This window comes from Arachis ipaensis, chromosome B05, assembly GCF_000816755.2.
Source record: "Arachis ipaensis cultivar K30076 chromosome B05, Araip1.1, whole genome shotgun sequence".
In the NCBI taxonomy this organism is placed as follows: domain Eukaryota; kingdom Viridiplantae; phylum Streptophyta; class Magnoliopsida; order Fabales; family Fabaceae; genus Arachis; species Arachis ipaensis.
In genome coordinates this window covers 27,147,110-27,163,459 of record NC_029789.2, presented here as the reverse complement: position 1 = coordinate 27,163,459, position 16,350 = coordinate 27,147,110, and the positions used below count along the sequence as shown (strand labels likewise).

General features: G+C 37.2%; 1 protein-coding gene across 1 annotated transcript; it reads right to left on the bottom strand.

Annotated features, from left to right (window-relative positions):
• LOC107641820 (endoplasmic reticulum-Golgi intermediate compartment protein 3-like) lies at window positions 749-2,186 on the bottom strand. Its single transcript, XM_016345263.2, has one exon. It carries the CDS (start codon window positions 2,079-2,081, stop codon window positions 912-914), a length of 1,170 nt encoding a protein of 389 aa, XP_016200749.1. The 5' UTR covers window positions 2,082-2,186; the 3' UTR covers window positions 749-911.

The window sequence follows — 16,350 nt, the reverse complement described above, 5'->3', positions numbered from 1 at the left end:
GACCAATTCATTTAATCTATTAGATTGGCCATAAATAGTTCGAATCATAAAAATTATTATGACCTATAAATAAAATAAATTTAAAACGGATTAACCCATTTAACTCACTTACTTAAATAAAACGGATCAGTTTGTTTGACCGTCCTAATTTTATAGACCAATCAATTCATCATGTATATTTGTTTATTTTCATTTTTTCACATGCCATTCACCACTTATATGTTTAAGTATTGAAGTTCAAATTTTATTTTTTGTAATAATTTATTGATTAATGATAAGTTTTTAAATAAAATTTAATTTCGTAATAAATTATTTTTTAATCAGTCGAATTAAAAAATATCGTAGAGGCATAAGTAGGTGTAAAAACAAAATACATATTCCTCTCTATGTGATATTTTGGTAAATGCATACGCCTGCAATTCATACTTAATACTATTTGCTTATACCCTTCTAAAACTATTAGAACATTTTATACTTAACAATGGTAATGCTACTGTGTCGGTTGGCAGCATATGAATTCACATACAATCTTGGCTCCCTACCAAACACACTATCCTGGTCCACGCCTCATGTCTCTGATCCTTGAATAATTAATACCATGAATCCTCCATTATCTTCATTTGGTTTCTCAATAAAGTGCTATTATATATGTAAATTATTTGAGTCTGTCAGATCTTAGGAAAAACCAAAATACCATCTTAGTTATGTAGAATATTTTGAAGGACAGAATTTTCTGGATAGCAGAATGTATAATATAAGGGTATTGTATTAAAAAGAAGATGTATATACAAAATTTATCAGATACAAAACATTCAATCTAACAAGTCTTATGTTTTTAAAAGTGGTAATTTCCCAATATACAGAAACAATAATTATGCTAAATATTGATGTTAACACATGGATCTCATCTGTTATCTATATTTGCCAAGCTCCATCTTCTTCATGATTTTTCTCTGACCATAATATATGGATGAATCTAATATTCCAGCAACAGTGAACACCCCTCCAATAATTGCACAAATGTTGGTCAAGAAATGTAAAAGAGGAGTATGGCTCTCTTTGAAAATAACCTTAATTGGAGATATGTCATAAGAAAAGAATACTCCAGGAACTGAACCTTGCTCTGTTGTATTCGTGAAATGTTCTGTCACAGAATACTGATTTGAATAGATAACATGACCTGTAACATCTTCGTATATTGTCGGAACTACCTTGATGAAATATTGGTATATTCCATGTCCATGAACCGGTCCTTGCACCCATTTTGCATCATCATCATCAAGAGGGTTTACTAATCCAGGATATTGGGCTCCAAAACTGAATTTGTTGATTTGATGGCTTATGTTAAAATGATTATTATCTCGTAAAGCAAGCAAATCAACAAGAAATGAAGAAGTTGAATGGTTAAGAATACTTTTCCCAATTGCAAAATGAAAATCTCCAGCAACCTTATTAATTTGAAGAGATCCATGAATATTGCATCCTTCACCTTCTTCATCCTTTACCCTCTGAACATACCCTTCTCTTTGACACTGATCAAACAAGTCCAAGTTCTCCGGCAACGCCCATTCCTTTTTGTTATACGCTTCTTGAACTTCTTCACAAGAATTACAACAATTGCCATCAGCACCATAACAAGAACCGCAATACTCTTCGTCGTACCCTAATCTGCCACCATGTATTTGTAAAGGCATCTGGATTTTCGGGGCGCCAATTCCATCTTGCATCATTGCTACCACGTTACCATGAGCATCAATTCTTTTTTTCAGGATATTATGTCTTATATTACGATGTTGCTCGCCAGTAATATCCATTGCGTCTAAACTGAGCAACGAACATCTAACATAAGGAAAAGTGACGTCGAAATTGATGTCTAGGGTTTCTCCTCTAGAAGTATCCACCAAAAGCTTAGTCTCTGTGTTAGTATGAAGGTACAAACTTAGTTCAGAAATGAAAAGAAAAACAATGACGATGGTCGATACAACAGTGATGACACCGCCGGTGATTGTGCGGTTATAAAATTCTTTGTGGACTTTTGGATACGCGTCTAAATTACGGAACCTGTTGAAGATCGTGTTCATGGTGGACGGAACCAAAATAAACACTGATCGAGGTTTAGAGAAAGGTTATGAGCTGAGAGGGTAAAGAAGGGAATATGCGTTGAATGGATGGAGAATGAAGGAAGAACCCCTTTTCTCTTTATACCTTTTCATATATTTTTTCTTATTTACATATTTTTGTTATGTTAGTTGGTGACCAAATTAAGCATTTCTTCTACATACAGCTTAATTTAGTTTAACTGTTTTAACGGATTATAACTATTTATTCCATCTTCCCAGGTGGAGATATAAGAAAATAAATTGTTTATATCATTATATGCCTATGTTGTTAGACGATTCCAACTTAATTAGTTTAATTATTAATTAACTAAAATCAAGGGAAGAAGCTGATTAATTACCTTAAATTGGAAAAATAAAAATGGTCTATTAGTTGGTTGCAACTTGCAACACAGCTGATTTTTAATTTAAAACATGCAAATATAAAATATGGCCAGTTCTACAATGAGGTAAACACAGTTGTAGACCACGACAATAATTCATGATATTATCTGTACATGCAATCCAAACAATTTAGTACTTGGTGAATTGTTTAAAGTTTAAACCATATCAAGTGAAACCATCAAAGTTACACTAGAACATGGATATATTTTATCAAAAGTTATTTTTAACTGAAATTTTAAGTGGTTCTCGCTTCTCCTTGTTCCTGTTCCTAACTCTTCCCCGGGAGGGAGTTCCTTTGGTTTACCTATCTCAATAAAGTCTATGATTGGTTCGAAGAACGTCTTGAGATTCAGGCGATTGCCGATGATATAACTAGTAAATATGTCCCTCCTCATGTCAACATATTCCTTCTGGGCCAGGAATGGAAGTTGTCGTTAAGCTCTAGCTGGATTTAGCTTTTAGTGGGCTAGGGTAGTTGTGCATCAATCACCAATGTCAATAAAATTTTTTTAGATGGATTCTGCAATGAGCCAGCCTAACCACTTTGAAATGGGAGAAAGGGTTTGCAAATATAATTACGCCATTCTTACTAGTGTTTTATTGATTAGTATATAATGATTATGGTTTTAATAATTTTAAGTTAAAATTTTTAAAGAATTTGATAATATAGTTGAGTAAGGGAAGAATAGGAGAAGAAAAAGCAACTTGCAAAATTAATTGTTTGAAAAAGAAAAATAAAATAAATGAAATTGCAAATGGAAGTTTATTGGGTTTAAAAAATAATGGGGTAAAGTATGACTTTTGTCCTTAACATTTTCGAAATTTTTTAAAATTGTCCTTAACATTTAATTTGATTTAATTTTATCCTTTACGTTTCAAATAAATTTCAATTTTACCCTTACTGTCAATATTTTAATAGTCAATAGTTAATAAATATTTTTCTTTTAATTTTACCTTTATTCAAAATTCTAATTTTAACTTTTTTTTTGGACATTATCCGAGTCGGACCAGACCAAACTTACCTAAACCCTAAAGAACCCAACCTAACCCATGACTAGAACCCATTCATCGCCTAATGCCAATTTAAAAACTTAATCTTTTTCCCTCGTTCAACTTCATTTTTCGTTCAGTCGCATCATAACCATTGTCAGCATCACACAAACGTGTGTCACAGTGATAGCAGCGGTAATGGCGTCCTCCACCAGTTCTCTCTCCTCCCTCTCTTCCTCCTTTGATTCTTCTCTTCTTCTATTCTTCTGTCAGTGATAAATGAAGTTAATGATGATGATTTTAAATTTAGAAGTTAAGTTGTGTTGGTTGTGAGAGTGGCAGTAGGGATGTATTGGTAGTGGTGATTGTTAATGGAAGAGAGATGTTGATAGTAACCAAAAAAGAGATGAGATAATAGAGGGTGGAATTGATGGGATTGGGATTAGATTAGAACTTTTAAGTAGATTGGGGTTAAAATTAGAATTTTGAATAAGAGTAAAATTGGAAGAAAAAATATTTATTAACTATTAACAGTTAAAAAATTGACGGCAGGGATAAAACTAAAACTTATTTGAAACGGTAAGAATAAAATTGAATCAAATTAAACGTTAGGAACAATTTTAAAAAATTTCAAAAACGTTAGGCCCAAAAAGCATATTTTACTAAAAAAATGTCATAATAAAGATGTTGGACGAAAAAAAAGTTGTCTTTCTCTCTGGTTGAGAAAACCTCTTTCTCCTATGAAGAGCAAACGAACACCAAGCTTTGTTGAAGGTTGTCATCGTCACCTGAGTTTTGGATGCGGTTCTCCTCTCCTATCTTCTCTCTTCTCTCCTCTTTAATCTCTTTCTCTTTTCCCCCTCTCTCCCCTTTTTTTTCTCTTTTTTTACTATTGATCATCATCTTTGTTTTACAGCTTGGTTCACTATTCACCAGTCACATCTATTATCACTACCAGTCTCTCACCATCCACATCTTTCCATTGTCCTTTTTTTTCTTTCACTCGTCTTTCTCCTCTCTTCCCTTTCCTTTTTCTCTAGTTGATGTTCTTATTCTTTTTCTGTCTTTGTTTTAAAGATCTAGATCTAAATCTAAAATAATTTTATTGTGGTTGTTTTCTCATTTTTGTGGTGTATTAGTTCATTTTATAAGTATTTTGGATACGTTACTACCGATCTAAAATAAAGATACAACGAGGAGAATTTTTTGTCTATAAAAATATTTTTAGATTCGAAAAACTTTCAAATATATTTGAAAAAAAAGAAAGGATATTTATCTATGTTGCAATACTTTCTGTGTAAAATTAAAAATAAAAGATATTGAAATTTGTTTCTATTTTTGTGTTATAAGATTCTTTGTAATTGAATATTGTGTCCATTGTTTCCTCTCAAATTATAACTCAATGTAAAAATTTTTTTATTTTGCTTTTTTAGTTTTAAATCTAATGTCTTTTTATAATTTATAAGTATCATTTGACTTTTTTTGTAATAAAAAAAGTTTTTTGTTTGTTAAAAAAGATGTTGGGCCACAAAAGAGGCACTTATAATATCTTTACAACTTTTAGTTCTATTTAATAACAAAATTAAAACATTACACATTACGAGAAGGACCAAACCAAAAGTAAATATTGATCAAGCAAAATTAAGAGTTAATAGTCAAAATCGTCCCTGAAAGATATCTCGATCTCCATTTTAGTCCTCGAAAGATAAAATTAATCAAAGTCGTCCCCGAAAGTTATTCACGTTGGTCGAGTTTGTCCTTCCGTCATGTGAGGTAGTGACGTGGCTAACGTTTGGTGAGGTGGAACGTTAAGTGCCAGCGTGGAGAGGTCCAGCATGGCAACCGTTAATGCTGATAAGATATGTTTGATTAGTTAGGTCAAATTAGTCCTAATGTTACAACCCTAACCCCCAATCTGAAGCATATATGTGCGCGATTCTCAGGTGGCGATGTATCTTTGAGGAGTCGCCGCTATGATGAGTGGAAGCCGGAGTGGTGACCTGCCGTCGCAGTCTATCGGTAGCCATAAGTCGAACTCTACCATGCGACGGAGGAGGAAGATGAAGGACCAGACTTGCTTTTGTGGGTTGAAGACGACAATCAAGAAATCCGGCACAAGAGAGAATCCGGATAGGTTGTTCCACACCTGTGCCAGATACCCGGTGAGTTAGGTTATGATATATTAAGCTTGTTTTCAATATTCCTTTGTCTATTCTGCTGGGTTGTTGAAATTGATTTTATTTTTTTTGGAAAAATTCAGAAGGGAAGTCACTGCAACTTCTTTAGGTGGGTTGAGGAAGATGGGTATGTAGCAGGGGCGGAAACTGATGCAGAGGTTGGTGGGGACTATGATGAATGGAGACTGAATGTGTCATGGAGATTGGGTAGCTTGGAGGGTGAGGTTAGAGCAATGAAGATGCTGATAATGTTCCTGTCAGTTGCAGTGGTGGTGGCTACTGTATTGTGTGTATCACTGTTGTTCACATTAATCTCCAAGTAAAGCCACAAATGGAGTGTTATGTTCTTGTGTGTTAGAGGTGTTGTTAGATCAGAGAAATTGAATTAGTTGATATGTAATGATGATGTTAATTATGAATGAAAGTATGGTTTAATTGTCTTTAATTTAACATAAAGTTGTTGTTTAAGCTTGATGGGTTTCATTGAGAATACATGATGGTGATGTGTGAACTATTATAAGTATCTTTTCACCAAATAGAACCATATATAACAGTAGACAAAGTAATTGTAATCCATAACAAACATCATAATTATATTGATATCATAATGTCTTAGTAGACACACTACAAAGGTGAGAAAGGATCCAGACAACATTGTTGAGACAACATTGTTCATGTAAACAAAAAAATATACTAGGCCTAATTTAAATGATCCTGAACACAGAGGCAGTTTACAGAGCCATGTTCCCAAAAAGCAAACTTTTCAACTACATACAAAATATATTTCCTAGTTAAACATATTAATCTTTCTTTCTTGGACGCTTGAACCCTGGAGTAGGCACGAATGTCATAAAGGTTTGCATCTTCTTTGCAGTGGCAGAAGTTGTTCCTTTCAATGTCTCAGCAGATATGGCCACAGGTGACTGGGTGGAGGCATTTGATCTTGCCTTTTTTTTTATTACATGCAGTTTGGGTGGCCTGCCTCTCTTTTCACCCTGCATAGGCCAGTTGCAGACTAATTAATTTCAAGTAAATAAAACAAATGCAATTGGGCAGAATAAAAAGCAGCAAATAAATAACCTGAATGTCTTGAACAGGCAGTTGGGTATCTTGCACTGGTTGGTTGACTTCCACAGCAGGTTCTGGCTGGACTGGGGGAGGAGGGGGAGAATGTGATTAAACTTCATTGTTGGTGTTTGGGTCATCTGTAGGGGGAGCAGGCCCATTAGGAAGGGCAAGCTGAAGTTGCATTTGCCTAGCTTGATCCTCAGCATCCTCCTTTTTCTTCTTTGCACAGCTTCTCTTGTTGTGTCCAACTTCACCACAAAACATGCACCTAATTGGGTTGTACTTCCTCTTCATCTTAGTGCTTGACCCAACTGGCTGCTCTCCTTTGTCCTTTCTCCTCTTCTTGGTAGGCCTCCCAGGTTTAGGCTTGATTGGGGGCGGGACAGGGGCAGGTGAAGATGTTTTCTCCCACAAATCTTGTCCTTTAACCGGGTTAACATTGAAACAGTATGTCCTTTTATACGCCTCCATTGTCAACAACTCATGGCAATACTCCTCAATTCTCTTACCATTTTTGTCTTGAATTGCTGAAATTGCATGCATACATGGCATCCCTGTGCCAAGTGTAGACAGACAAAGTTAATGAGAAAACCAAAAGCAACTCTGACTAATTCATGCTAAGGGAAGCATCTATAGGGTCCGAATGAATTACCTGTGAGTTGCCAGAATCGACAGGTGCAAGTGTGCTTTCCCAGGTCGACCACCATGTTTGTGGGCCAGCCATGTACTTCAAACAGCTCCTCTTTTTCATCCCCGCACCATTGGGGAGCCCAATGACTAGATAACTTTGTCATGGCTTCTAGTCTGCTTTGCTTAACCGGGGGTAAAATTCCTTGATAAGTGCTCAACTTCAGTTTGTTATCGACCATGCTCTTCATGATTATTCTCCTCACCTCCTCAGCCAAAGTTAAAATCGGCTTGGTCCTCTCATGCTTTATCTTAGCATTGAATGATTCGCAAGCATTGTTGCAAATATTGTCATTCTTAGGGTCCTCACTGAAGTAAGCCTTAGTCCAAGCCTCCTTCGGCCACTTTTCAAGATACTGCCAAGCCTGTTCGTTAATCACTTTTACTCTCTTCATGTTCCTCTCGAACTCATTACGTGTCCTTGATCGAGCACACTCCCAAACCAGGTCTTTCAACTCCGTGCTACCCCATTGTTTTGAAAAATTCCGCCACAGATGCCACACACAGAACCTGTGCTGGGCCATGGGCATGACTTCCTTTACTGCTGGGATGAGTCCCTGCCAGATACAAAGAAACCCGAAAAGATTGTTAGTCAAAAGCATCCCTCAATTATGATCATTAAATCAATTTAGTCCTAGAAGTATAACTAATTAAATCAATTTAGTCCTGACCTTCTGCATGTCTGAAATGAGGCACAAGTTTTTGCCAAGGAAGTTGCTAAGGTCTGATTGCAGGAGCTCCAGAAACCATTTTCATTTGTCCTTGTTTTCCACATCCACAATTGCATAGGCAACAACAAATATGTGGTTATTGGCATCCTGAGCACACGCCGTCAATATTTGTCCACCGTGCAGGGTCTTAAGAAAAGCCCCATCCAAACCTATCATCGGTCTACACCCAGCCTTAAATCCTTTTTTACAGGCATCAAGACACACATAGAACCTCTCAAACTGAGGAGGACCCTGTGGCATTGGGATTACACCAACTTGAACTGTAGACCCAGGGTTACTTGTAAGCAACTCATTCGCATAGTCCCAGATAAGTCCATACTGAGCAACTTCATCACCCTCTACCACTTTCCTAGCAGCTTTCAATGCTCTAGTGATGCAGGTGCTGTTCAGGTTTACGTTACACTTCCTCACAAACCACTCATACACTTCACGATGTCTCATTGTAGGATGCTTCCTAAGTTTTGGAACAAGTTTGCTTAGTGTCCACCGTTGGGTGGCTGCCCTGTTTTTTCGCCTTCTAGGACAGATATGGTTGTCAACCAGGGTTTTAATCTGCCACGACCCGTCTTGCTTACTACGTGCATAGTATACTACCCAAGGACAACCCTCAGCCTTACACACAGCCCTAACCCGAACATTGTCATTCTTTGTAAACAATATGTTTCTACCTAATTGGATTGTGTAGTCCCTAGTTGCATGCATAAAATGTTCCTTTGATTTGAATATCATACTAACCTCAAACTTGAGGTCCCCGAACTTTGCCTTGTCATTATACTGGGGATAGACAGTTGGTGATTCCTCATCAGAGTCTAGTTCCTGGCCTGAGTCCTCCGAGTGCCATGAGTTGAGATCCGAATCATTGTCCTCAAGGGGATTATCCTCTAGGTCTGCCAAATAGAAACCACAAATTAAGTAATCAGTCATGTGACCAAAATTAAATCAACATCTACAAACCAATTGATTTAACCAAATACCTGAGTCACTTTCATCCTCACTCTCAGAAGCTTCATAGCTTGAATCGTCAGTCTCTATTTCTTTCTCTGCCAATCTGGTCTTAGCAGGCTTGTGCTTCTCCTTAACTTCCCTTTTTTTGTTCAGCCTTGTAGAGTTGACACCATCATCACTGTCACTGCTAGATTCATCATCTCCTAGCACCTTTGGAGGTTTGTAAAGGCTGTCTTCAGCACTCTCATAGGAGTCATGAGAGTCACTGTCTTCCTCAACCTCTATTGCCTTCACATGCCTGCCTGCCCTTGTGGTGGTAGTGACCTTGGCCTTACCTTTAGGCTTAGTTGTAGCAGGGGTAGGTTTGGTAGGCTGACTATAGGCCTTTCTCTGCTGTGATGAAGTTTGCACAGGTTCATGTGACTTCTTGGTGGGCTGAGATGATGGTCTGCTGGGCTTAGTGGTTGGTCTAGTGGGCTTAGCTGATGGACCTGTGGGCTTCAATGATGGTCCAGTGGGCTTAGTGGGCTCCTTAGTGGGCTGCATTGGTTGCTTGGTGGGCTGGGTAGGTAGTTTACTGGGCTGACTTAGTTCCTTTGTGGATTTGGTAGAAAATTTCTTGGACTGAGAAGGCAACTTTGAAGGCTGAGATAATCTGCTTCCTTCAGCTGATGCCTTCGTGGACTCAGAGCTTGCTTTTTGGTGGGATGGTAACTTGGTGGGTTGAGACTGATGTCTCTTGGTCTGGGTTGGGTTAATTTTAGGCACATCTCCTTCCTGCTCATCAACCACACATGGCTCTGAAACACCATGCTCGAAATACAGGTTGATCAAGTTGAAGTTCCTCCTGCAATCCTTCACCATTGCAACCAAATCATCATCTGTGGCCAGCCTCCTCAGCCCATATTCAAGGGGAACTCCTGGAGATTTTCATCAGCACTCCCTAGCCTCAGCATATCCCAGTTCGACATAGTACCCCCTCACAAAGAACACGTCAAGTGTGTCAGCTTCAACTCCCATTAACACCTCTGTGTGATCCGGTTCATAGTACAGATATCCACCCTCATCCTTTTTAAACTTCCCCCCATGGTGAAATACAAAAGTCATCAGAGGACCCTCCATCTACAAGTGCAAATAAATGTAGTCAACATCAAAATCTAAAACAACTCCTCTCTTACAACTGCATGTAAACACATAGCAAACTACATAATCATAACCATCGCAAACCCTCAACTCCCAGAAAAACCCACCACATAAGGACCAGGAAACCCCTAACAAACGCATACAAAATATTGTGCAGCTAGTCCAAACCCTAGCCTCACTAGATGGTTCTTAGAACTAAGACACCCAAAACCAACGGACACCAACATTGCAAAATCAACAGAAACTGTGAAAAAAATTAAGCCTTACCTATGGCAGTTACTGTTCCTTCCTCCAACTACGAAACTCCTCAGCGACCTCCTCCAACGTAGCAGGGCCTACTCTTCTACAAGCCTCGCACACACGAATGCTCAATAACGCCACCAAGTTCTTATCAAAGGATCTTTGTGCAGAGTACCAGGGTAGAGAGAAGACGAGGGGTTTTGGAGCGAAAGTGGAAGAGGTTTGTTACGAGAGAAGAGAAGGGCAGAACGTTTGAATATCCACATGTGGCTCATAAACGACGTCGTTCCACTGATTTGGGGCTGAGGGTATGAAACTACGTCGTTTTGCACCTCTCCACGCTGGCACTTAACGTTCCACCTCACCAAACGTTAGCCACGTCACTACCTCACATGACGGAAGGACAAACTCGACCAACGTGAATAACTTTCGGGGACAACTTTGATTAATTTTATCTTTCGAGGACTAAAATGGAAATCGGAGTATCTTTCAAAGACGATTTTGACTATTAACTCGCAAAATTAAATATAATAGATTCATTTCGAATCTTAAAATGTTTCATTATAATGAATTGATAGGAGTGGTGCTTGAGACATATTGGTTCACTCACAACAAAGACAAAATAGTAAAAATACGAGATAAAATTTGAATATAAAACAGAAAAATTTAATGGGTTAATTGATTAAATGCATTGAATGAGGAGGTTTTTAATTTTTTTTATTATAATTGGAAATGTACAAGAATCAGGTATATATAATAAGCTTAATGTACAGCAAGATCGTGACTTAATTAATCTAATTTCAGCCTAAAATGGGAGGAGACCCACCTAGTTTATACCAAAATTTGGGGCGGTTCCACTTGATTTACTCTAAAATCCTAAAACCAAAAGAGTATTTAGAGTACATAATGTTAGAATAAATTATTTTAAAATATTTTATTTTGATGTCACATTGATGCCATTATTATTACAAAATATAAAAAAAAATCAACTAATGGACCAAATATCTAATGATGAGTATTCAGAAAAATGTATCGAGAATAAATGATCTCAAATATGCATCATTTCAATTTTTCTAATGAGATGATATAGGGGTAAACTATATAAGCTAGGGTAGCATGCATACCACTAGTAGCTTTTTGTTTATTTCCTTAATCAATAAATCAAGCACAATCGATTAATTTTAGTTTGCTTGTCCTATGTTTAATTTTGACATTTTAAATTTGTGGTATTATAATAGTGTTAATAAAAAATATTATATTTCGAAGAGATGTTGAATTCAAAATTTAGTAAGCTTGAATTTTAAAATGAAGGTTTATATCGAAAAAATTTATGACAGGAAATTTAAAGCAAGAGTCAGTCGAGGAGTTGAGTCGAGCATGCTGGCTGATATGTTCGAAACGAAGAGTTCAGGAAGTCGAAGGTTATTTCTAACAGTTATTTGTGTTAAGCAAAAGGAGCAGGAACAATTATTTAAAAATTAATAAACGTGGAAGTTAAACCTTAATTTGATTGGCTGAAGACTCTTATAAATATATATGAGAAGACTAGAAGGAAAAAGGGTTGGAACTTTGCTTTAGAAAAAATACTCAAATACACTCACATCCCAGATAATTTTTGAGTTTGCGTTCGAGTTATTTTTCTGTAGGGTTCCTTCCATGTTTTTAATCTTCATTTACATTTTTAGTAATCTTTACTTTTCCTGCAAATTTACCTTTCAAGCAATGTTTAATTTCCTTGTTTAATTTAATTTTTCAGCACTTTGTTTTTGAATTCAAAGTCCTTTGATCTTATCGAGGACAATTTACAGCTTTTATTTAAATTCAATGCAATTTATTTCAATTTTAATCAATTTATTTTTGAAATTGCTTTGTCTTTCAGATTTCCTTTTTATTTTCGTTCAATCAAAAGGTCCTTTGATGTACTTTTAAGAAAACTGGTACTCACAAAGAGGAGTAGGTTTCGCTCCTAAACCACTAGATATTAAACCATCATCGATTTGCTAAAAATTGACAAAACAAATTGGCACGCCCGGTGGGTCAGTTTGAAAATTTAAGTGTGCCAAATGATTGTATGTTGTCATAGTGTATGCAATTGAGAAGTGAAAGAATTGTACACATGGCAGATGAGGTTTCGAATGTTAATGGTGGTTCAACCACAATTGATAGTGCACCAGTAGTTGCACAATCTTCGAACGTTACTTCACGTCCAGAAGAAAATGTGGCGAGTGAAAGTGTGGTGGTTACCAATTCCCAAACAGGGAATAACAGGCATAATACACGCCCACGTGGTAACACATTACAAACTCAACCCCCAATAACCATTGGTTGGCCTACTTATGGCCTTCCTCTAGGTTATACACCACCAATAGGTGGTTTTGCTCCTCCAATTCGTTTTGGAGGTACAGTTGGAGTAAATAATATTCAACTTCCACAACAACATCCTGAGTATTCTTGAGATTATAATGTGGTATCTACATCGAATGCTTCTAATTCGATGGCAGTATTTCGACAACATGTAGAAGAGAGTCATTATGATTTGGTTAATTTGTTGACCCAACAAATGACTGCAATCTTGAATCCCATGATGGTAGACCATGAGACAAAGTTTGAGCGTTTTGCCAGGCAAGTTGAGCGGATTGCTCGAATTGTCGATTATGATGTGGAAGATAGGCAACGCATGAAAGAAAACCATGAGGGCATTGAAAATGTGTTTAAGAATGAGAATGATAATGTACTCATGGACAGCGAAAATTCTCAAATGATTCATCGGGGCTTAAATGCTGATGATGTGTTGGCTCGATTGCGTGTCAATCAAGTTGGTGAACGTTATCAAGTCACAAGAATAGTTGAGGATGTGCTTAATAGGGTTGGATTCAATGTGGTTTTCATGAATCGACCCTATTTTGTTTCTACTTTCTCTGTTGCTGTTCAAATGACAGAAGTGCCTAGAGGAGTAAAGAATCCTAAGATAATTACAAAATTCGCTGGAGAAGTTGGCGAATCAACCACCGAACATATTGCTCGATATTTAGTTGAAATCAGAAACCTGGCTAATGATGAAAATTTGAAAATGAAGTTCTTTCCTTCTTCGTTAACGAAGAATGCATTTACTTGATTTTCAAATCTTAGGCCTAATTCAATGACAACTTGGGCATAGTTAGAAAGTGCTTTCCATGCTCAATTTTATAGAGGGGAGTTAAATATAGTAGTTACTGATCTGGTGGCTTTGAAACGTGATGATGGAGAGTCAATTGATGATTATATGATTTGTTTCAAAAATACCAGAAGTCGCTGCTATGTGTCTCTCCCTGAGAGTGAAGTAGTGAAAATAGCAACTATGGGTTTAGGTTTTTATATGCGTCGAAAGTTGCTTAACATTCATATACCTGATCTAGCCCATTTGGCTGAAAGGGTGTGCCAGGTAGAAATTCTTAAGAAAGAAAAAGAAAAATATAAGAATGACGAGAGAAAGTTGAAAAGCAAGTCTTTTTTTCTCGAAAAGAGAGGGTATCATATGTAGCAATGGAATCTTCGAGTAAGGAATCCGATTTGGAAGCGGAAGTCGATTTGGCTGGATTAAAGAAAGGACCACCTTATGTTTGTTCTCTACTTAAGAAGATCTTGAATATTGATAAATCGAGTGATTCGAAACATAAGAGTGGAAAAAAATATAGTTTTGATATTTCAAAATCGGATCAAATATTTTATGTGTTGCTTAAAGATAAACAGTTAGTTTTACCTAAAGGCAGAACTTTTCTTTCGATAAAAGATTTAAAAGGGAAACTTCACTGTAAGTTTCATCAAGCAACTAGCCATTCGACTAATAATTGTGTCCGTTTCAAGGACTTAATACAAGAAGCAATCATGGAAGGGCGGTTAAATTCGATGAAGGAAAGAAAGAGATGAAGGTTGATTCTGATCCGTTCGATACGGGGGCCAGTTTTGCTGAACCATACTTTGGTGTAAATATGGTTGGCTTCTTCTTATTATTTTGACAATGCCTTAGGAGATTTCGAGTCCTATGTTCGAGCAGTTTATCTTGGAGTAGGTGATGGGCTGTTGGAGTTCCTAATGCAGCAAAAATTGAAGGATCGGAACGTATCTCTGTGTCCTCGATATAATGCAGTCTTCGATGCTGAGGCTGTAGCAATCTTTGAAAAAGAAAGAATGAAGAAATAATTGGCTCACAAAGAAAAATAGGTTAGACAAAGGCAACCAAATCGAAGGATAGAAGGGCAAATTTTTGGTGGCCCTCAAAGAACCCCTGTTGCACCTTTGAGCCATTCACAGGATTTAGGTGTCCATTGGATATGAAATTGCCAAGAGTTTCGTAATAGAGATGTCCAATACAGGCGTAATCCACAATAGGGCCATCCTGGTCCTCCTCGTGGTCGTTTTCCTTATTTTCGAGGTTGAGCAAGAGGATATCAAAGAGGAAGGGGTGGACGTCAGGCTCCAAGGGCGTCTCAAAAAGAAAAAGTCAAGGGGGCATCTTCTTCTGTGCATTCAAGGGTGGTATTCCCTACTGATGGGAAAACGTATTCGAAGGAAATTCCATCCCCTATTAAACTGGACAAGGGTAAGGCTATGATAGTCACTTCAGAAGTTACTAACGAGAAAGATGCTGATCTGGATGAGGATTACTTTGAAGAGAGTGATGATGAAATGGTGAGCACCATTTTGATAATTCCAACTGAATAATTAGGTGAGTATGAGGGGAATCCTGGTGAAGACTACGATGTTGAGGATGAGGAGGTTTTTTCCTTCATTCGTTATGAGGACGAACCAGATTACTTTCAAAGGCCTTTAAGAAACAAAAATCTCATCTTCGCTCATTGCATATCACAGCTGTAATGGGTGGAATTAAAGTCAATAAGGTCTTGATTGACGAAGGAGCGGTGATTAGTCTATTGCCAGAGAAGATGTTAATGAAGGTGGGAAAGAATCCTGATGATTTAATCCCTAACAACACCTCTGTGACCGACTATAGTGGAGTCTCTACTCCTGTAAAAGGACTGGTTACCCTTGGGGTGCAAGTTGGGTCTTCTGATCGAAACACTGTCTTTGTGGCGGTTTCATCAAAGGCAAGATATAACGCATTGCTAGGGCGTGATTGGATACATGGTGTTGGAGCAGTTTCATCGACTATGCATCAAAGTGTCCTTTTGAGGACGGATGAAGGAAAGCCTGAAGTCATCAAAGCTGATTCGAGTTTGTTTGTTGAGTAGATGCATATCGATTTCAGGGTATATAATGATAAATTGAAGCTTTTGAACGTCGACAGGGTGCTCACTTCCTACAATTGTGAAGGTTGTTTTCTGACTTCAGTGGGTTTAAATGTGAAGCTCCGCTATCCGCGACTTGATGCTCCTCCGACTGGTTGGGATTGCTCTGCATAGGCGGTAGTTTGAAGACATCTCTCTATGGCTGATGATGAAGATGTCTCGAATTACCTGGTAACTTTATGTAATTATCTAAGTAACTTCACTTCTGTTGAAAATAAAAGTGCTTCTTCTGATGAAGTCGAGTCACGTAGGAATTTAATTTCAGCTTTTTCAGTTTGTAGTACAAATTCGATTCCTTCAATCGAATTTAGTCATGGTTTAAGTGCATGTTTTTCTTTTAATCCTGATAGTATTATCAATCAAACTGCTATTGATATAGCCTATAATCATTGTACTAAAAAAAGATTCAATTGTCGATTTAGTTGATAATAAAGTTTGTTTCAGTTTAAATGAATCTATTGATTTATCTTTTGATTGCATCTATGATTTAGAGCCTTTGGATTTTGAAAGATATTCGGTAAAAGATGATGATGTTATAAAAGGTTTTGAGTCGTAAGATCCACTAGAAGAAGTTAATTTGGGA